Genomic DNA, 21,698 nt, shown 5'->3' with positions numbered 1-21,698 from the left:
TAAATATGTATTGATTTTCCCAGCAGCCCACTGGACTGTGACCACTGCATGAATAAGAGGATAAGAGGGGATGTGGTGGCAGATGAGATGCATTCATTTCCATACGAGCTTTGATTCTGATGAGCGGCAGCAGACCACGGCTCTGAAACATTGTTTTCTATTACAGCAAATGGGAAATCACAAAGGCTGCTTGTGTTTACGATGCCGCATACAAGTGGAAGCACCGTGCAGACACGAGTGTGATCATACATCCATCATGTATTGTTCCTTTACATATTTTGAAAAGTGGCTCTTTTGGCCTTGTCCTTGTTTGCTGTGATTTAAAAATAGCATGCTGGACACTGAGTATGTTTTGTAGCATTGTGGACAAGCCAGTGAACAGCTTTGTGTAGAGGGGAGGGACAGAGGGGGTTACAGAGTTACTTTCATTTGCCTAATTTATGTGACTAAATAAAACATATACGGCTGGTGTGATACAGCTGAGGTTCAGCTGCTTGTATTTTCTTCAATCCTTCAAACATATGGTTTGGTGACATCTCTCACTAAGCCGTACAGTTTCAAATGAGTGTTTCTGTCCACTTTTGGACTGACATCTTGCACATAAAGCATGCTCCCTCAATGATGGCCTAAAACCTTTTAAAATGCAGCAAACATTACTTTCACTTTTAGAAAGCAGCAGACGGTTGAAATGGGCTGTGGATTAGTGGACTTTATCAGCACTCATAAGGGAGGGAAGGGAACATGGCTGAGTGTTTTTTATCTTGTTGTTTTCACATCTAATTATTCATCTTTATTTCTCCTGTATGGCCGCTTTGAAATCTTCTCTTCTGTTTGTATCTGGATAGATTTTGCACAAAAAAACATTATATTACTCTGTTCTCTTATTACATTTGGAAACATAATAGCAGGATCCATAAATCTAAAAATATACATGCAAGCTTTTTTTTTTGACCTGAAGCTCATAAAAGAGATTCCTTTTTTCCAAATATATTTAAAAATATTCATGAGAAGGTGAGAAACAAAAGTCCAAAATCTAAAGAGATTATTTTGAAAAGCAGAGAAATCACTGATCCTCCAGAGATTTTTGTCACAGTTTGGACTTACTCAGCAGTATGATGGCACACAGGAGGATGGCGATGAGAGCTCCGGTGCTGAGGCCAGGAGAGCTGCTCAGCGCCTCCGCGTTACACAGCTCCATGTTGCCTTCACGGTCGCAGGTGCACACCCTCACGGTGAGGGTGCCGGTGCTGCTCTGCATGGGGTAGTCGCTGTCGGTGATCACCACGGGAACCAGGTAGACGCTCTGGTGAATGCGGCTATAGCTGGCTCGACGTGTCAGGATGCCAGCAGTGTTATCTGAGCAGGAGAAACTTGTTAAAATGTCAGCATAGCGCAGCTGCAGCACACGGCGTGTCTTGTCACGCAGCAGAGGTGTGTGTGAGGTGTAAAAATCACTTTATTACCAGGATGAAATTAAAAATGTGGCACCAACATGGCAGAAATCCATGTCTCACTGAGGATAGAAGTTGGGGCAATGAAACTGTCAATCAAATATACCCAATCAGGTGATAGGGTACATAGAGAACTGATTTCTATGGCTTGAAAGTGAGAAGTGGCCAATGTTAGACTGGTTTTGGGCTGGAGACGATCCCGGCTGACACTGGCCGAGAGGTGGGGGTGACTGACTTTTTGAAGCAGTTCACATTAGATAAAAGGCTTAGTTTAATGTTTATTCCATATCGTTTATAGAATTCGTTTCAGGCTCTGTGCCCGGTCGATTGTTGCCTACCTCCGTTGTCTCGGATGGTGAAGTTGCTGCGGTGCGTTCCCTCAGGGGCCAGGCTGAAGAAAAACTTGTGTCCTGCTGACGGCTCATCGGCATCGACTGCACTCACTGTCTGGATCCGCTGACAGAGACACCAACGACCATTAAAATGAGCATCCCGATGGAGTTAAGTGAATTAAGAGCAGTCAATGACAGCACTCACTGCTGTCCTCGCTGTCTGTGTGGTAGCAATGCCAGCAGAACAGCTTGGGTATTATCAGGATCACTAGTGTCTGTGCTAAATAAGCCGTCAATATCTCTGTCAACATCATTACTCATGAAATATACAAGGATAATAAAATATGACAGTGCAGCTGGGGTTACTCTATGCTCTCTATATATTAAGTTTTGGTTACATATTCTTTCTTTTCCCAACTCCCTGCTGGTGCACATCATAAACATGACAATGCTGTTAATCAACATATTATATATTCATTATAAAATTCATTATAGAATTATATAACCATGTAAATGTCTCTTCTACCTTGCAGAAATGTTTGTTTTGGAATGTGACAAAACACCCTGCTTCCAGTGGAGCTTTGAGGAGTGTGACAGCGGGACATGAAAATAGTGTATTTAGCTTTATTTGAGCAAAACAATGAGTGTTGGGATCATACTGAGCATATAGATAGACAGTGGTGAAGTGGATTATGCTACAGCCATTCTTCTGAGAAGCTTCTTTGGGTGTTTTGGTACTTTTCTCCCACACTGTAAACTTGTTACCATTGGGATCTATTGTAGCTGACTGAATTCAAGCTGAGCGCAGCTGCTGCTCTCTGTGAAGAAGCATGCAACAAACTTTTTGCTGCTAGCTTTCAGATCTACAGGGGGTAAGAGCTTCAGACGACTGGAGATGGATTTTGGGTGGGGCATGATTTTAAGCCAACAAAAACTGAATCTCAGCAGATTTCGGGGTGCTGAAATATGAGCTCCAATTATGAGATTAAATAGGATAACATTAGATTTGGGAATCAATATTGAGGCAAACACAACACCTGACTTTCAGTACCAAGAACACACCAACATGATATTTTGATAATATTTTGATAGTTTAGCAGTTTTCTTTTTCACTGAACAGATATGCAGACATACTAAACACATCTGTAATAAATAAGGAATGTTACATTTTCTTTACACCATTATTTACAGTGCATTTTTACACTGTTTCACTGACCAGATTTGTATATTTGTAATGGGTAAAATGACTGTGTAATATGAAAGGGCTCCTAGTGTCAATTCTTACTCAGTTCCTCTCAGCTGTATGGAACATTTTAGAGTCTTTCAGCTTATTGTTTTGGTTTCCTGGCTCCTAATCTTCTTTCCATCTCAGCAATCAACTGTTTAAATTAAAAAGCTCTGACAGACCCACTGTACACCAACTGCCCAGCACCAATAGACCCTTTGTAGAGCATTCAGCAGTTAAAAACCTGCTAAAGAGCTTCAAGATATTTTTTCTCCTAAGTGGTGGAGACCAAAACAGAACTAAAACAAGACTGAATAGTTGGGCTTCATCAGGTGGACACTGTTGCTCTGTGTCTGCTGGATGCGTAAACAGGTAACTGTTGTAGACTGCCGCCCTGATGACTTTAGAATGTGATGATATAATATAATGGTAAATAATAATGATGGTAAAGCTCACCCTCTCGTGCACCATGTTTAATCGGTGCACTGCAGCAGCTTGAGGAGCTGTGTCATTTTTCAGCTGCTGACTCTATACGTAGTTTTTGTTTTTTTACCTTCACACAAGCTGAGCGATTAAAGGCTTAAACAAATATTTGTGGCAATAACACACACACACACACACACACACGCACACATATACACTTAACAAATCCAGCCTGAAGGAAGCAGCGGAGGATATCCAGCAAACAAATGCTGATGATTAACATTGATGGACAGATGAAAGGGCAGAGGAATTAAAGGATGAAAGGATAGCAGGATGACAGGGACAAGAGGAGACCAACGGCAGCGAGCCACCACACTGAAGAATGTCAACATGATGGTGTGTGTGTTGCATCAGTGTGATATAGACGTTTTTATTCTATTAATTGTTCCATGATAAATGTGTGTGTGTGTGTGTGTGTGTGTGTGTGTGGAACCTTATTTTCAATACACTGTCTTGTCAGCGTCCATGACAGATTAGCTCGTCAGCCACCACAAAAGAAGAAACTGAGTGGTCTCCAGGAGCAGAGCCAATCAGCTTCAAAGCTGCAGGAGTGTGTGTGTGTGTGTGTGTGTGTACAGTATGTGTGCATGTAAAAGCTTGTGCGCTTTAATCACATTAGTTGCATCCTATACAGTACGTGATGAATCATATCAAGTGGTTTTACAGCAGAGGACAATTACACTAAGTAGTGTTTAAAGCATTCAAATTCAGAGTTTTGACTGATGAAATATTCAATATTACAGAAGTCTAACAAAGCCAAAGTTGTGTCGCAGCAGACAGTGAAGTCAGTCAATTAGGAGGCTAATTGGTTCATTGGCTCATTGGCTGCGTGCCACAAAAAGGCAAGAAATAAAAGTCAGTGCTCCGTTTTCTAACTAGCTGAAAAAGTGTTCCTGACTGATGTCACAGTGCGCTGCAGTAAAAATAGATTGTTCACATTGTTTTTGATGAAATAAAGACAGGAGACATGTTGGCCTATATTCCCCTCACCAAGTTCAAGGGTCAGTGTAGCACTGGATGATTCCATGCACATGCTGTGTTTCTATTCATAAAAGGGGATTATCAGCTCACTTTAGCCTCTTCCACTTTCCATGTCCCATAAGTGATTCATAAAAGCACATCACTGCACAATAACTGCCGGACCACCTGCTCTGGACACTCTGTGGAGCCGCTTCCAATTGAACTGGAGGTCGTTCAAGTTCAGTGAAATACACTGAAATAATAAATCATTAGTGGACAGCAGTTCAACAATGTGTGTGTGTGTATTTCTGTACAATTGTATAATAACATACAGTATTTATCTAGCAGAGGTCTGTCCATCTCCTCAAGGATCACTCCAGTCGAAGCCATGATTGAGGATACGCAGTTTATACGTGTTGAGATTTGTAGCTAACACTTTCAATCAATTATTTATCATTAGTATTATTTTAGACGCTGATTCTGTTGTTTGCAGACAGCTCTGCTTTTATACCAACAAAATAAACGCTTCAGCATTTCTAGCAGTGTGGACTGTGATTGAATTGTCACACCGAGAAAAAAACATTAACAAGTACAATTGAACAAGTAAGTGAATAAATAAAATATGAAACATTTCAATAATTCAAAAATGTAGAAATTTGATTTGCAGTCAAACAAATCCTGGACCTGCAACACAGGTCTTATTTTCATACATATCCATCATTTCTATCAGTAAGGATGACATCAGACTCACAGAGAATATGTCTGAGATATGGCCCCTTCATATACAGAACATCAGACAGTCGCTGATAGTCCAGCAATGCACAGTGAAGCTGTGTGAATGAGACTACAGGAAGTAAAGCAGGTCAAAGTTCAAACAGGAAGTTTGGATGATAACTTTTCTCTGAATATATTTGGTTGACCTGAAGGTGTTTTTACATCCCATTTATCTGACCGATGTTTCTTCAACTGTTGGACAACAGAAGTTATTTCATGACACTTTCCATATACAGCAGGTCTATATCAATACGCTGTGCTTTACATTATTTACAGACAACCAACCATCAGCGACAGCAGCAAGGAAACACTTCCTTGTTAGTGTGGTTGTCATGTTCTCCCCCTCAGACATAAAGCTTTGTGAATGAAATGTTTTTATAACTGATAGAAATAAAGGCCTCTTCTATATGACCCAGCTCCTAACTTAAGATGATCCTTTAATGTTGCTCCCCTACATTCCACACCAAACTGAAAGGAGACAATATGTGAAGAACACTGCGCACACGTGAGAACGATGTGTATCACACAGCCTTCGACATGGTGCTGGTTGCTGTGATTGAAGACTCGACTTAACTACTTTCTGGAGCTGGAACACTCTCAAATGAAAACAGTTAAAAACAATCGATGTGTTCAATCAATACTTTCAGCAGCAGCCAAATATCCACAGCTAGAGCAGGAGAGTGCTTATGGAGCTACTGCCTGTTCTCGGTGTCTTTAAGACAATGTTAGTATTTCTTGTATGGGATTATGATGTTCATTTAAAACCTAATATAGTTTTTCCCTGACAGTGCAGTCCTGTCCTGCTCCACTCTGTACTCCGTCTGTCATTTCTCTGCACAGAGCCCCTGCTGACTGAGGTGAAGTCATAATTAGTAGCCTCTCCACATATGCTCAGCAGCTGCTGTAATATTACTCAGATGATTGCTGAGGAAATAAATGGAATATGATGACATTACTTTTTGTTATTCCTGTTTTTTTTTTCTAGAAGTCTCTAGAGGTATTGTGGATCTGTCCATCCATTATCTATGTCACGGGGGGGCTGGAGCCAATCCCAGCTGACACTGGGCAAAAAGCAGGGTACATCTTGGACCTGTCGCCAATTTATCAGAGCGCTGACAGATAGAGACAACCACTCACACTCGCAGTCACACCGACAGTGTTTTGGATCATGCTGAGGTAAAATCCTTGAATTTCCTGAGTTATGAGGGTAACAGGTTTCTATTGAAACCTTCACCTCTTCGTTCAATAACGCCATATGTCGATGTGATACTGGATTCAGAAGATAAAATACTATTGAACACTGATGCTAGACTATGATTGGCTGGAACGCTGAACCTGATGCTGCTCTGTCCTGATGATGGTGGCTCTGAGCAACTGCGAAAAGAACATGTACCTCACACTTATTCCTCCTGCCGCTCTATCTAAACTGTAGAGTATTTCCACATTCCAGAAGTGTGATGTGATGAAGCTGTAGTACCTGACCAGCCTTAGTCCTCTCACAGACAAAGGTTTCATACACGGTGGCGAATGTGGGAGCATTGTCGTTGATGTCCAGCAGGCGGATGTAGACGGGCACATGGCTGCTCTGACGGGGATTATCTGGAAGGCAAACACAGAAAAGACTTCATGCTGGGGAAAAATGAACACTTTGACACTCTTCCACATATTCACACTGTGAGAGCTTGGGTACAGCTTCAACCCTTCCTACTGATAGCTACCACTGTGCAGCTTGTGGCCTTGCTTAAGGGCACCTTGTCAGTATCTGATGAGGCAGAAGGTTTGAGTGTTAAGTCATCCACTTTCCCTTGTGGTCACATGCTGCGTCTTTAACCTCTCAGCCAACACGAGAGGTGAAGTGTGAGAATGTGAAAGAGACAAAAAAAGAAAAAAGATTGCAGTGTTTTTTTTTGCCTCTGTCCAAGTAGTTGGTTTCTAAAGTCCTGTAATTTTCACACTGTGTTTCTTGGTTTGAGTCTGGAAACCAATCAGGCTTCCATTTCACACTTGTGCCAGAGTCAAACTGTTTGTGGAAGCTGAGGTTATCTGATATTAATGAAACATGAAACTCAGAAAATAAATGATTTATTCCACAAAAGCTTAACAAAATAATACATTTCTCTTCTTCAGGTTGGGTTTCAGTGTTCCTCTCTGTGATCCCAGCAACAGCAGCAACCACACAACTTCTTCTGTTTCCACACATCAGTAGATATAGAGTTTAAAATACTGATGGCGCACTCTGCTTTGAGTTATTATTATATTATAATGTTTTCTTTATGTGGCTGTAGACAAGGAACAATAAGCAAGAAGTTGTGTTTGTGACTTGTTCAGTTCAGGATATCCAGGGAGCTGCACCATGAGCAGAATGACTCCATATCAAATCAAAGAGTTTAAGAATGTCTGTGGTTTGATTTCTTCCTTGCCTCATTTTGGTAAGAAGTGGAGCACTGCGGTGTGTTAATGTCCATTTTATGTATTTCTGTGGTTTCAATTTGTGCATGAATCATCAGTAATGGGGTTTTGAGCTTCGATCTCTTCAGCACAGACAGGTTAAATATTTCAGCATCACCGTCTCTGTGTAATGACTTGATTTCTCCACTAACTTCAACAGGGAGAAGTGATACCTGCTGTTATTGAGGAGAATCAGTAAATAATTAACACTAGTAGTGCGGCACAGCTGTTTCTAAATGCATGTAACTCTATTCAAATCATACTCAGTTCATGACTTTAAATATCGTTTATACCTGGAACCACTGAGGAGGCATTTTTACACCTCATAGAAACCACTGTATAATTCTGCACTCAACAGTTACTATACAGCACTACACCCAGTTGCCTAGCAACAGCTAAACTTGATTTGTAAAAGCAATTGCAACATTAATAAATCTTATAAACTGAACTGTAAATCATTATTTTGTCAAGTCTCACTCTATTAAAATAAATAAATAATAATAATAAATTCAATTACTGCTTCAAGAAAAGATATTCTTACAACTGATTGTTGTTCAAAATAAGCCCCTTAATAATAACAGCCAAAGTTTTTTATGTTCAGGAGAAACCAGGATGTTGTTTGACGTGTCATTTGTTTTGACACACATGAAATTTCAGCAAAAATTTTAGAGGCCGATATCACAAAACCTGGAATAGCCACACAATTTTTCTCCTAGACAGCAACAAAGCAGGAAATAGAGCATTGTCCATCAAGGACATAACATCCTGCATGAGATGTTTCCTTCTTTCACTTTTACTAAAACAGAAAAATCTAAAATTGTTGCACTGTAACTTGGACTAAATCTATCTGCATGGATCAAATGTAAAGACAGAAACATGTTGCTTTGTTCTCTGGGATGAACTGACCCTTGACTGTTTCCCACTCAGCCAGTCCTGGATACTCTATTTAGTTCTCTCTGTGATAATGACGGTAAGTTGTGGTAGCAGACATTTTGTCTGGCACCACAAATTCCTCCTCTTCATCAATACATCACATCATGTCTAAAATAGTCTTGGCCAATGATGGACTTACGGAACTCGGTGGCAGTGATTGAGATGTTATGCCAGGGAGTCTCCTCTCTGTCCAGGCTTTTGAGTAGGAACACAGATCCATTCCCTGCATGTACGTTGAACAGGCGGTCCATGTCAGTGCGGCGGTCGATAGAGTACCTGTAACAAGAGAGAAGGTGGGAAAAGGAGTTAAGCCAGTGTGTGTGATGAACTATAGTAACCCTTAAATCTGTGCAGCCTCAGCAGGGAGTCTCCACAATCTCTCAATCTGTGATAGAGGGGAGCACAGAGCCCAGGCAAAGTGATGTGGGGCTCCATGAAGTTATTGTAGATATGGCTGGGTGACATATAGATATTTTAATCTATATCGATATATTTTCAAAGGCGATATAGCCTTATCGTAGACCATATCGTTTATATCGATATAGTTTATTTTGCATTAAAGTGACTATACATTTCTTCCCTTGAGCCAGTTGGCTTTTATTTTAAATCTCTAAAGGGTCTGAAAAGACGCTAAGTTGTCAACACTGGACCACTGATTAGTGTGTAAACAACCGAAACAATGGTGTTAGTGGTGGTGCACAGGTCTTGACCTGTGGGGTATTAACTACTATTAGGGGTGGGCAATATATCGAATATACTCGATATATCGCGGCTTGTTCTACGTGAGATGTATGAAATGACTATATCGCGACCATCGAGTACTTGTCCCGTAAATGTTTTAAGCCGTCAGCATTTAATTCTCGGACTTTTGCCTGTGTCACTCACTCCTGACTGCCACGCCCACCCAGAAAAATCACCTGCGCGCATGCGTACTTTTTGTATCAGGTGAGGAGAGAAGTGAAGAGCCCGAGCGAGTTAATTGAAGATGGAGACGGACGACTTGGTTCCGAAGAAAAGCAACTGCGGTCACGCCAGCCGTCTCTCGTTTTCGCGTGGTCACGTCAGCTGCTCCACTATTTTCAAGTGCGCCCTTATTGCGGACTTTTTTGGCATACTTTGAGAAAACTGGGAAAGTCAGCGCTAGCTTACTGCAGCGTGAGACACTTCCGGTTTTCAAATAAGACGTGGGTGTTAAATTATTAAAGGTTTATTTATAAAATATGAAGAACATGGTTAAAATTTGATTTAAAAAATGTGTCTCATAGCCAAGTATGATCCTGCACTGCTTCAGTGCTCATATGTACATTATGAAATGCATTAAAATTCATACAAATATTGACAGTCTTAAAATGCTATAAAAAGAGGTGTGGTCTCATACAGCAAGTGTAAATCTACTGTTCTACATTGATTCTGAGCAATTACAATGCTTCAAGGTAATAATGACATTATTATTTTTAGAAATAAAAATACAAACAACAACAAAAATATCGAGATATATATCGTGTATCGCGATATAGCTTAAATATCGAGATATTGGTTACAGGCCATATCGTGCAGCCCTAATTATATATATATAATATTTATATATATTATATATTATATATATTCTGTACCTATATATCGAGTATTGCCATTCAGCTAAAAAATATCAAGATATGACTTTTGGTCCATATCGCCCAGCCCTAGAATATACTATTCAAAACTATGTCTCTGTTAGAATGATGGTTTATATCTACAGACAGCACTTCCACAGAGTCCATCACATTGAACCTACAGTAGCCCAGAATGAACAAACTGACTCCAGAGAAGACCTTTTGCATTATACTGCCGCGGTTTCTCATTCAAACTAGCTGGGCAAAAGCGAGGTTAGGGGGCTGCAATCACCAACTACCAATGGATGCCACTAAATCCTACACACGGGTCCTTTAAGCTGTTGAAACTACAATATGAGCACATAAACTTTGCATTACCAGACCTGACCTGCTATGGGCAGCTGTTCTGTCACTTCCACCAGGAGTGTTCAGTATTGTGAAATGTGCCATTAGCCAGATAAAACATAAACCCTTACCAAACCCTCAATATCTGTCACACACTGAGTTTAACCAGTTAATAAATGCACAAACAACGATTTGAGGTTTTAGGAGCCAGGCGCTGTTTCCCCAGCATTAAGTCTTCATGCTAAGCTAGGTAGTCCTGATTCCAGCTTTGTGTATGTGATCAATGTTAATGTCCTTATCTCTGAAAGACAGCACATCAGTGTATGTTTTTTAATGTGTGTTCCTGAACGCAAAGTGAATTTTAAGTGAATCGCTGTAGGCAGTGCAAACTGAGGCAAAGTCACATGTCATCATCAACGACTCAGCGAGAAATCTGCACTCATCCTGCAGGAAGGAGAGGAAAAGAAGTGGAGTCAAAAGAGCTGAGCCGAGCAATGTGGCGTCAGCTGGGGGTATTATGAACTGCTGTGTGGTGTTTGGTGACTAACCCTTCAAACTCAGGACTCAAACACACTGCCACCAACTCAGTCCCTGTATTTTTTGAATGCAGGGATGCTTCTGGTGTGAATTCCTGGTTACTGAAGGAGCCGAGGTGACTTACCCTGTCACCTCAGTACATTTTCAAATCAGGTTCTTTGGTTACTTTAGATGTAATGTATTTAAGAGGAATTATGTATTTATTTATTTTTCCAAACATCAAGACTGGTGCAAATAACATATGCCATACAAGAGGAAGACTCTACCTGAAGTTTGAGTTGTCTTACAGTAGAAATGTCTTTTAGAGACAGAGTACTTTTACTTTTATAGTCTGAGTACATTTTAGAGCCTGTACTTCACTTTTACTTGAGTAAAGAAGTTAAATCAGTACTTCTACTTTTACTGGAGTCCTTTTCTTTGAAACAAGTATACTTCCACTTGAGTGTAGGATGTATGTACTTTTGTGTACTTTTTGTGAGCTGTCACACGAGTACTTATACACATGCTAGCTGGCTACAGACATCATCTGTACAGTTGGTACTGTTGCTGTTTGCAATGAATAAATAAAAACTGCAAAAACACTCTGGCTGTGAAATTTCTCACAAATAATGTGAGGCCATTCAACTTGGAGGCACCTTAAATCTATCTATACTTTATTTCTTTGAAACTCTGAAGTGAATTCTGAATCCACCAAAAAATGATGTGTGATGTTCCAATTTTGATCCCTGAGGCTGGACTAAAAACCAGACAACATGTGCACAACAGTCAACCTTGATATTCTAACAACTGGGATCACATAATTGTGCTGCGCTGAAAGCTGCTGCATTCTGTCCTCTCCTCCCTATTCAATCTTACTGTAGCCTGTGCAAAAACATCACAGCTACTTGAAAATGTCTTCCCACTGTCTGTGGACTGCTCACAGAGCATTCTCTATTTTTGAACTACTTGCTGAATGCAGCTATTCACAGCTTCACAGCACTCCATAGATAATAGAACTGAGATGCCTTTGCTTCTGGATTTTTTTTCACCTGTCTGTCAAAGTGAAGGCAAACTGCTGTGTGAACAGGAACTGCATATTGTACTGTATTTGAACAACCTCCAGTGTCTGGATTAAGGCTGATTTCAGTATCCACTCCAAACTATAACATCAAACTGCTATCAGCTGTTAATTATGTACCATTCAAACTTAATTATTGTTTTCTGTACAGAGATATATGAATCCATAAAGAAAACATCGCCTCAGTACATCCAGGTTCTATCATAATTAGAAAGCACTCAGCAGTAAAATAATTGTTGACACATTGTGAATGGATGATACATTCACATACACAAAGGCACAAACACAGGAATAATTGGAACTGTGTCTGAGTGTGTGTTTGTGTGTCTGAGTGTGTGTGTGTGTGTGTGTGTCCCCTTGTGACAAATCATTTTAAGAGCACTCCATGGTTCCATGCTTGTTTTAATTGGAATATGTTCCTCATCAGTTCGCCTGTTTTAAATGTAGAGATATAAGGGCTCAGTTCCAGCCTCCAACTGTGCTCAGTCATGCCTGCCACAGTCCATCTACCGTCAGTTTAACACCCTCACACCGCCCTGCTGCATCCATACGTCATGATTACTTCTCTGATCTTACACCTCTCTGTGTTTACACTGCACCCTTCTCTATAATTCATATCATATGCGTTGCTGTATGCTTTTTATTTATCCTTTTTGGCGGTGACTCAAATAGCCCTCTAAGTTCAGGAAAGTTTCAACTTATCTTAACAGTCTTGTACCTCCTGATCAATACCCGCTGCAACAGAGCAAATTACAGAGAGCTTTAGGCATTTTATTTTGTAAACATCAGAAAATTCCCAGGATGTATTGATGCTGTTTGAGTAATAGACAATTACTAACAGGAGAGCAACAGAGCTCAAAGCTCAAAGCTATCCTAATGGCAAGCATCAATAATGAACAGTACTGCGGTGAGGTAGCCGGGTTTAAATATAGACTTTAGGTGCAGGGTTCTGTTGTGTGTTCAGCAGTTTTGACACACAGGCACAGTCCATCCACACACAGCTTGGTTTATAATCTTAACAATGATCAATATACAGTATCTATCTTTTAACCTGCTTCATATTTCTCCTCTGTTTCCCCCTTTCACACTCTTATCAGAACTCCTCAGAAGCCTTTAGAGAATCATGGTCCATTTGAAGTCAAACTTCATCCAACTTCAATGTAGCTTAGCTGACATTTCTAAAATTGCTGAAGAGGTGGTGGAAAAATGCAAACTTTCAAATACTGCAGCCCTGCTCTGCAGATGTGATATGATATTAGGCAGGTGAGATGTGTGCTGCTAACTGTAGCTTACCAGCCACGGGCAAATTACATTTTGTTAGCAGCGGTATTAAAGAATAATTACCATTTAGCATCTGAAGTGCTCGATGCTGACATTTGCTGGTACGTTTCTGAACTGTTTAATGTGCTACAGCTGACTAGCTTAGCAACCTATGGAAAGCTGGAAAGCTGTCTTAGCAGGGCACCTCTGCACTGAATGTTTCTTTGGTGCTTTGTTTAACATGCTCGAGTGCAGCGCAAGATACTGTATGTTATCATTTGGAGATATGACAAAGACATTAATGAAAAAACTAATGCAGATGGTTTTTATTATATCATTTATCTATCTGTCTAAATAAATTTGCACTGCTAGGGGACATAGGGTTTACCTTGACTTAAACTGATTGAAAATGATGCCACAGCTGTGACCTACTGAGCCTTTCGTTCCAAAATTTAAGCATGCAACATGTTCCATCTGTCTAGTATGCTGTTGCTGTTTTTGATTTTAATTTTTCTCTATAATTGTGATTTGGTGGTTTAATCTAAATAATGAATTCAACAAAGCAAAGCACCAAACACAGTTGACAGAAGCTGGAAACTAAAGCTGGATTTTACATAATTTGTTTTTTTTTAATTTGCTATAACTAACATCAGAAATTATCTCATAATATCAAAAACACAGTAAATCTAAAATTAGATGTCTATTAAAAATGAAATAAGACTGAAATTTTGCCTTACCTGACCATGCTGCGTGCCCCATCAGGATCCATGGCACTGACAGAGCCTACGACCACGCCCACCACTGCATCTTCCTTCACCTCCATCAGGTAGCTGGCTTTGTCAAATAGCGGCGGCTCATCCACGTCTTCCACTGCAATCCGCACTGTAGCCATGGAGGCTGCAAACTGGAAGCGGGGGTCCTCCTGGGCATTCTTGACCTGGATCTCTACTGTGTAAGACGGCTTCTTCTCATAATCCAGAGGCTGCAGAGGGAAAAACACAGGAAACACAGGAGGGGTTTAAGAGAATCCTTCCTGTTGGTACACTTATGGTATCATGGCAAAGCTAACATTAACACTAATTGGCAAAGTTACATTTCCACTGAGACCAGAAATGTATTTAATATACAGGCTGATGTCCAGTAGGTTGGCAAGATGGAATATTTACTTGCTGAGAATAATTATGAATGTTAGAACAAATCATATAAATAAACCATTTAACAGTTCAACAAAAATAATGTTAATTACAGCTGCTTCATTTGAGAGGCAGCAGAGAAAGTTGGACACATTATGGTTTGGTCTTTTGTCTGTGTCCAGTATTCACTCCATGCTAAGCTCTGCTTTGGTCTCCTCAACCAATTCCAACCAACAACCATTACATTACATTACAACCAACTTCTTTTTAAGTTATCCAGTTGTCCATCAGTGACTCACTTGGTCACACTGTCTGGCTGCTGTTTGGTGCTGGGCAAGTATTTTGGGACAATGCTAAAGAATCAGTCATTTTGGGCCAGGTTTAATGGATATATTATTGATGAGATTTTATTTAGCAAAGAGAGATTTTATTTTCGTTTGAGCAGCCAGGCTTTATTCAGCCAGCCTCACCTCCACCCACACTTCCCCTATTTGCCCATGTTTGTATAAGCCAGGAGGAAGCAGAGGCAAGATTGCTAAGATGGTGGCGGCCAGAGAACCATGATTTCTACCGTCTATGCTTGTGATTCAGGCAGAGTTTGGGCAGATGAGCCCAACACAAACACAAAGTAACAGTTGTTATACTGTTCATAGTCATAGTAATAGCAGACTTGATATCACACAGAACAGCATATTTAGATCCAGTCCAGCAAGGGAATTATTCGATTTAACATATAATTGAATTTGACAGCTGATCAGAGACAGGATTTAAGTAATGTAAGAACACATCTTTTATTGTTTCAGGACTACTGACTGTCTGAATGATGAAGAATGAAATGAACAGTACATGCTGTTACATTAGTAAAATGTGATATGAAGCTGCTGACAGATCCGGTGTGATGACAAAGTTTTTCAAAAGTGCAAATTATATTGATGAAATCTGTTTCTCAACATCAGTTGTGACAATGTTGTTATCTCTAACAAGAACAAAGCTTGCCTCTCCTTCCTTGAAGGAATCCTGGATATTGTCCTCATCTTGTTTCTCGCTGACAAATATCATTACTTTTTTGTTAAAGCTTGCAGACTTTCTTAGGTGGTGTCAGCAAGAGGACTATAAGAATTTCTAAAAATCAATTGTGATTGTACTTCAGTAAACACACACTCAATGAGGACACTGTGATTCATTTCTAAAATCCAACAGCATAAAAAGCTCCAGTGGTGTGTATTAATGCCTGCTGCAAAGGATGAGGTTGGGGGTTGTGAAGGTAAAGATGAATAAGTTTAATTTGGTTTCTTTCATCTGTCAAGCATGCCCAGGCTTTGCATATTTAACAGTATGTGTAGAACAGACTACGTGGGCAGGGTCCTCATGAGTTGAAAGTGTGGGATCTGCTGAATCACTGCTTTAGAATTAATTTGATTCAACCAACGCCGTGAGAAAAATATCAAGATAATTAAAAGCTGGCCTTGTTTCAACGTAGGCATCATTTCACATTATTTACAATAGATGCAGTTTGATGGCAGCGTTTCATTGATCTACTGAAATTTACTCTGCTGCTATTTACTTTTACTTGTTCATATAATCATTACCCTTCTTTCATTGTGTTTCCTCCTTATTTTTGTTTGTAAATGTGTTTTATTAGACACATTAGTGCTGCACAGATTTAGAATGGGATCAGTACTCTGAGCCCACAGTTCACTCCCTTTTCCTTTTCACCTTGTTAACGGTGATGATTCCCTCCTGGGTGTCTTTGTCAGTGTGGATGTCGAACATCTCCATGCCATCTCCACTCACAATGGTGAAATTCATCTCAGCGTTTCTCCCAATGTCTTTGTCAGAGGCTTTAATTCTTCCAACTGGAGTGCCATACTTGGCTGACTCAGGAACTCTGAACTGGTAAATACCTGAAAACATAGAAAATAAAGACTGACAGTCATCTTCTGCATGATATAAAAGTTGCTTTTATGTAAGTAATGCTGGGATCAAGATGTCTGTGCCATCAACAGTCACAGTGTAAACCACGCCCTAGTGGTAATATAAAGAGACACAGTAAATGGCTGAATTGCATTTCGAGTAATTCTCCCAGTTTGGTTAGGGAACCACCCTGGCCAGGCCACCTCCCTGATTGCAGTGCTTTTTAGTCCTGTGTATACATTTTGCTATTTTTCACATACCCAAATTTGAGCCTGCAACCAAGCATGACATTCAGCCACTAAAACAATTTTTTGTAAAACAGTAAATCATGGATAACAACAATAATAATATTTTAGCATTAAAAATATCATTTTGGTTAAAGAGCTTCTACATACCGCTGTATTAATCAGTACAAAAATATAAAAAAATGATTTGGGTGATTACCAATGCTGTTCATTTAGCACAGCTGTGGCGTAAACTTTACATTGGGTGGTTGTTAAATAAATCTGTCATGATTTAAGTGATGAAAGAACCCTACTTGTCTTGACCATATTTACATTGTGTAGCTGTTGATTTGTCTAATAAAGATGAAGTAGAAGTGGTGATTTAAGCTCCCTGTAATCAGCAGCAGAGAAATGAACTGACTCAACAATCCATGTCCACAACACTGAAGGTGGACAACAAAACTGATGTGAACTTCAGATTCACCTCTCACCAAAACACAATGTGTGTATCCTTGAGAGTGTTGAATGAATTTACTTCCTGATGAAGCATTTTTTAAATCTATAAACCTTGCACTGTTTAAAACCATTCCTTACTAGCTTGTGGTTTTCTTCTTCGCTGCTTTTGCTGACACATTGCTTTGTCTCTTGCATTACTACCACCTGTGGAATATCATTACTTTTGTGGAATAGCGTGACACCAGTGGCACAGATTTGTATTGTCACCGTGTGTTTGCACACGTGTTCAAGTGCATGACGATTAAATTCATTGTAAAGATATACATAGGTACTCTATCTTTTAAAAGTAAGGGTACAAGTAAAGAACACATAAAACATCAAGAAAAAGAGAATTGTATTTAATGAGGAACACAATCCCACATGTTTGTAAGACTGTCTCTGCCCTCCAGAAGGCTGCTGCTTCATCAATAGTAATTTTTTTGTTTTATATTTGTGCTCTATCACAATGTCTAATTGTGTCAATGATCCGCTACCTTGTCATTTGCTCACTGATACCTTTTAACCCTGAAAGTGGGCTTATCTCATGTAATCCCTCTCTTCTTCCATTATTCCTTCAGGGTTTTTTGCTGGGATTTGTTCTGTTGTCCATTTTGGCACTTGTTTTTGTTTTCTTGTCTAATGCGGCCCTGTGAGGCCCTCTGAGACTTTTCCTGGGATTAAGAGCTACACAAAAAAACCCATCTTTTCATAAGGCCAGAACATCACCACCTGACCAGAGTCAGTTAGTAGAGACTGGTGTTAATCAAGAACATTAATCCTCCCTTTGATACGCTGTGAGGTACAGTCTGACTCTGTTAATATGAATAAAAGTGGATGAGCCACATAAACTCAAACAAAGACATCAAGAAAGTTTGTCTCTCCCTGAACAAAATCATATGAGTGTAAATGCTGAACGGAGAAACAACATCTTTCTGTTGTCTCAGAGCTTTATACAGAAGGTTAGACAGGCAGACAGTGAGAACAAAAAAAGCATTCTCAGTCCTAAAAAAATAGTGCAAATGCTAATGGAAGCCAGGTGCTGGAACAATGTCTCCTCGCCTGACTGCTGACTATCATTAAAAAAGGCGTTTTCAATGTAATGTGAGTGTGACATATCCTTTTGTTCTCTGGAACAAGTGCTAACACTGTGTTTTGCCATCGGTTTGTTGCAGAGATGAGACAGACGAGTTTTCCTCCTCATTGTGAAACAAACAACCTCGGCCTGCATGAAAAAAGCAGCTCGTTTGAGTCACTGAATGGAGTCCAAACACGACTAAATTAATGCAAATTAGATGTCACTCTGTTATATGAACCTGAGGCAGTTTCACGTCAGGACAGTTGCCTTTACTCAGGATGTGTGTGTGTGTACATACGCCACTCCATCTCAGAGATCTAGTGGTGTGTATAAACCACTTGAGTGAGTAATTATATGCTGCTGTGACACGGCAGGCGTCATAGACCCTGGCAGCTAGACTGTAGTCAACCTGCCATTGTTTTGGTATATTTTTGTGTGTTTGTGTGTGTGTAGCCACAGAGAGAGAGGAAGAGTGAGATTAAGGATGTGCTCATGTGTACACATAGCACACATATATTATGCAGAGAAGGAGAAACACACAGCTGCTGCAGCTACCATCACTCCCAATCTAATTAAGAGAAAGAATCATTTCACTGCCTTCGTGCCACATTTACATACAAGATATCTTATGTATCTCTGTATTAGCCTACATGTCCAGCTCCATGTCAACAGTGACAAGATAAGTGGAAAAGGGAACTCCGAAGATCTGAAACCAAACTAACTAAACCCATTACTTACCACTGACATGCTAACTAGCTGAGATCAAGCCAAGCAAACCCACAAAGCCAATCTAAAATGAACCAACCTGAGCCAAGCCAAATCAAACTAACAAACTAAGGGTTAGAGAAAGAGAAAGAGGGTATAACATCCAGAAAAGAGATACATGTTGGAATTGAACCTGTGCCATTGTGGTCCTTCAGAATATGGTAAGCTACGGGGGAGCCCCAAACCAAACCAAACCAAACCAAACCAAACCAAACTAAACCAAACTGACTAAACCAAACTAACCAAGTCAAACCAAACCAAACTAACCAAGCCAAACCAAACTGACCAAACCAAACCAAACCAAACCAAACCAAACTGACCAAACCAAACCAAACTTACCAAGCCAAACCAAATCAAACTGACCAAGCCAAACTGACCAAACCAAACTGACCAAACCAAACTGACCAAACCAAACTAAACCAAACTGTCTAAGCAAAACCAAACCAAACCAAACCAACCAAACCAAACCAAACCAAACTGACCAAGCCAAACCAAACCAAACTGACCAAACCAAACCAAACCAAACTGACCAAACCAATCTAAACCAAACTGTCTAAGCAAAACCAAACCAAACCAAACCAAACCAACCAAACCAAACCAAACCAAACTGACCAAACCAAACCAAACCAAACTGACCAAACCAATCTAAACCAAATTTACCAAACCAAACCAACCAAATCAAACCAAACCAAACTGACCAAAACAGACAAAACCAAACCAAACCAAATTGACCAAACCAATGTAACATCTAACAAACCAGGTAAAACCAGATTAACCAAACAGAACAACCAAAACCTAACCAACCCAAATGTACCAAGCCAAACCAAACAACAACAAAAACAAACACAACAAAAAACAGAGAGACAAAATGTCTTGTTGTAACTGCTTTGAGGGGCCATGTCAAACAAAATATGACTATACTAAATACACATTAAATAAATTTCATTGTATCTGAATCCTTTAATAAAAGTGGTGAATAATTACAATATATGTCCTCTGGTGATTGGGTGCTTCACTTTGTGATTTTATAAGGCCATGTATGTCAAATGTTTAGATGGTAGAGTGGTTCAACAGGTGACGACAAGCTGGTTTGATGCTTTGAATGGATCGGCTAAATGTTATGACGTCCAATGGCAAGCAGACACATATATAATATACAGCTTCAAATCTTCCCTGATGTAAAGGTTACAGCCTGTGTGACACAGTTTCTTACTGATAAATCCATCAAAGAAAAATTGACTGCTCAGTGGGCAACACAGTCAGACCCTGCAATCATGTATGATGTAGATGCCCACACTAAAACAACATAAAAAAAACTATTTTTCTTCAGGATGACAATACTTTTGGTAGTCTATTCATGTGTCTATCTCTTAGCAAAATACTAAAACAAACAAGTGGTGAAAAGCTGAAAAGCCCAGAGGTAAAGAGAGGAGAAGCAGATTTCATCTCCACTCAGTTTTCTTTCTGGCTGGCTGGAGATTGTGTTGCCTCTTGGCTCTAACACTGACAGCACTGATTGGAGTCCTGGTGTGAAGTGAAATGAATTGACACGTGTGGACCAAGGTGTGTGTGTGTGTGTGTGTGTGTGTGTGACTGTGTGACTGTGTGTGTGTGTGTACTTTTATGAGAACCAGTTTCGGACCTTCATATTGAAGACAGATTTCTGGTTGGAGGATAGAAAACATGCAGTATATATAATCCATTAATTGTAGCAATCCAAGTGTGTATGTGTGTGTGTGTGGTGACTTAAACAGAATGATAATGCCACATGCAATCTGTTCAGCAGATCCTAGGGTGATCTTGTTTTGCACCGTGCATTGGAGAAGAAAACAGTGTGTGAATGAGTGTTAATGCTGGGTGGAGAGGAGGAGGAGGAAACTGACACTCTGATACGGTGACTATGATTGAATGAGGCAGAGATGGAGCGCGAGAGGGAAAAACAATTAGAAGATGAAGAGATGGATACAGGAAAGCCAGAGAGCTGGAGAACGGAGGGGAGGAAGTTCTGCCTTCATGTCAATTCATGAGGATTAGACAAGAGAATGACTGATGTGATCAAGGCCAGCAGAGCAGCAATTTACTTGCTTCTTTTACACTGCTGTGGTCGCTGAAAGAGTACTGACGGACACACACACACACACACACACACACACACACACACACACACACCATGTGCCAATACATTCTTTTGATGAACAGCTGCCACATTTGCACCAGCTGTTGCTACGTTCAAACTTCAACTAACAATGCAAATGCTTCAGTGTTGGAATACATCGACTGAATTAAGATTAGCACTGAATTATACCGAGCTGCACAAACTAGTTCTGACAGACATAACCGCTGTGCTGCTGAGATACCGTAATAACAAATGAAATGTTGTGGTCTTGACAATCAAGAACAGTGACAATGCAACATATTGTGTGAACAATACTTTTTTTTTTCTGGGCACGTTCTCGTCCACTTTGGATTAAAAGATTCACAGTTGATTCGTCAAATTTGTAGGTGCTGGTTAAACACTGGTGAGACCAGTCTTCAGGAAAACATGGAAATTAGAACATCTTTGATTTCATGACAACTTGGAAACTCTATCTAATGATTAAGATGGTGTGATGATGATTGAACCTGACTCATTTCTCGGCTGCCTTTTCCAAGGTCAACAACACTTTGAAGACTGGTTTACCCAAATGACAAAAAG

General features: G+C 40.0%; 1 protein-coding gene across 1 annotated transcript in view; it reads right to left on the bottom strand.

Annotated features, from left to right (window-relative positions):
- cdh6 (cadherin 6) overlaps window positions 1-21,698 on the bottom strand; it is a 79,436-nt gene that overhangs the window by 7,650 nt on the left and 50,088 nt on the right. Inside the window, exons 6-11 of the mRNA XM_010740759.3 lie at window positions 16,247-16,434; window positions 14,135-14,379; window positions 8,746-8,882; window positions 6,703-6,824; window positions 1,790-1,907; window positions 1,105-1,356 (exon numbers count right to left, since the gene is read on the bottom strand). Coding sequence (XP_010739061.1) covers window positions 1,105-1,356; window positions 1,790-1,907; window positions 6,703-6,824; window positions 8,746-8,882; window positions 14,135-14,379; window positions 16,247-16,434 — 1,062 coding nt within the window. The remainder of the gene's footprint in view (window positions 1-1,104; window positions 1,357-1,789; window positions 1,908-6,702; window positions 6,825-8,745; window positions 8,883-14,134; window positions 14,380-16,246; window positions 16,435-21,698) is intronic.

The sequence above is a fragment of the Larimichthys crocea genome, chromosome XVIII (genome assembly GCF_000972845.2).
Source record: "Larimichthys crocea isolate SSNF chromosome XVIII, L_crocea_2.0, whole genome shotgun sequence".
Lineage (NCBI taxonomy): Eukaryota > Metazoa > Chordata > Actinopteri > Sciaenidae > Larimichthys > Larimichthys crocea.
Note: the sequence above shows the minus strand (reverse complement) of the source record. Positions and strands in the feature narration are given on the sequence as shown.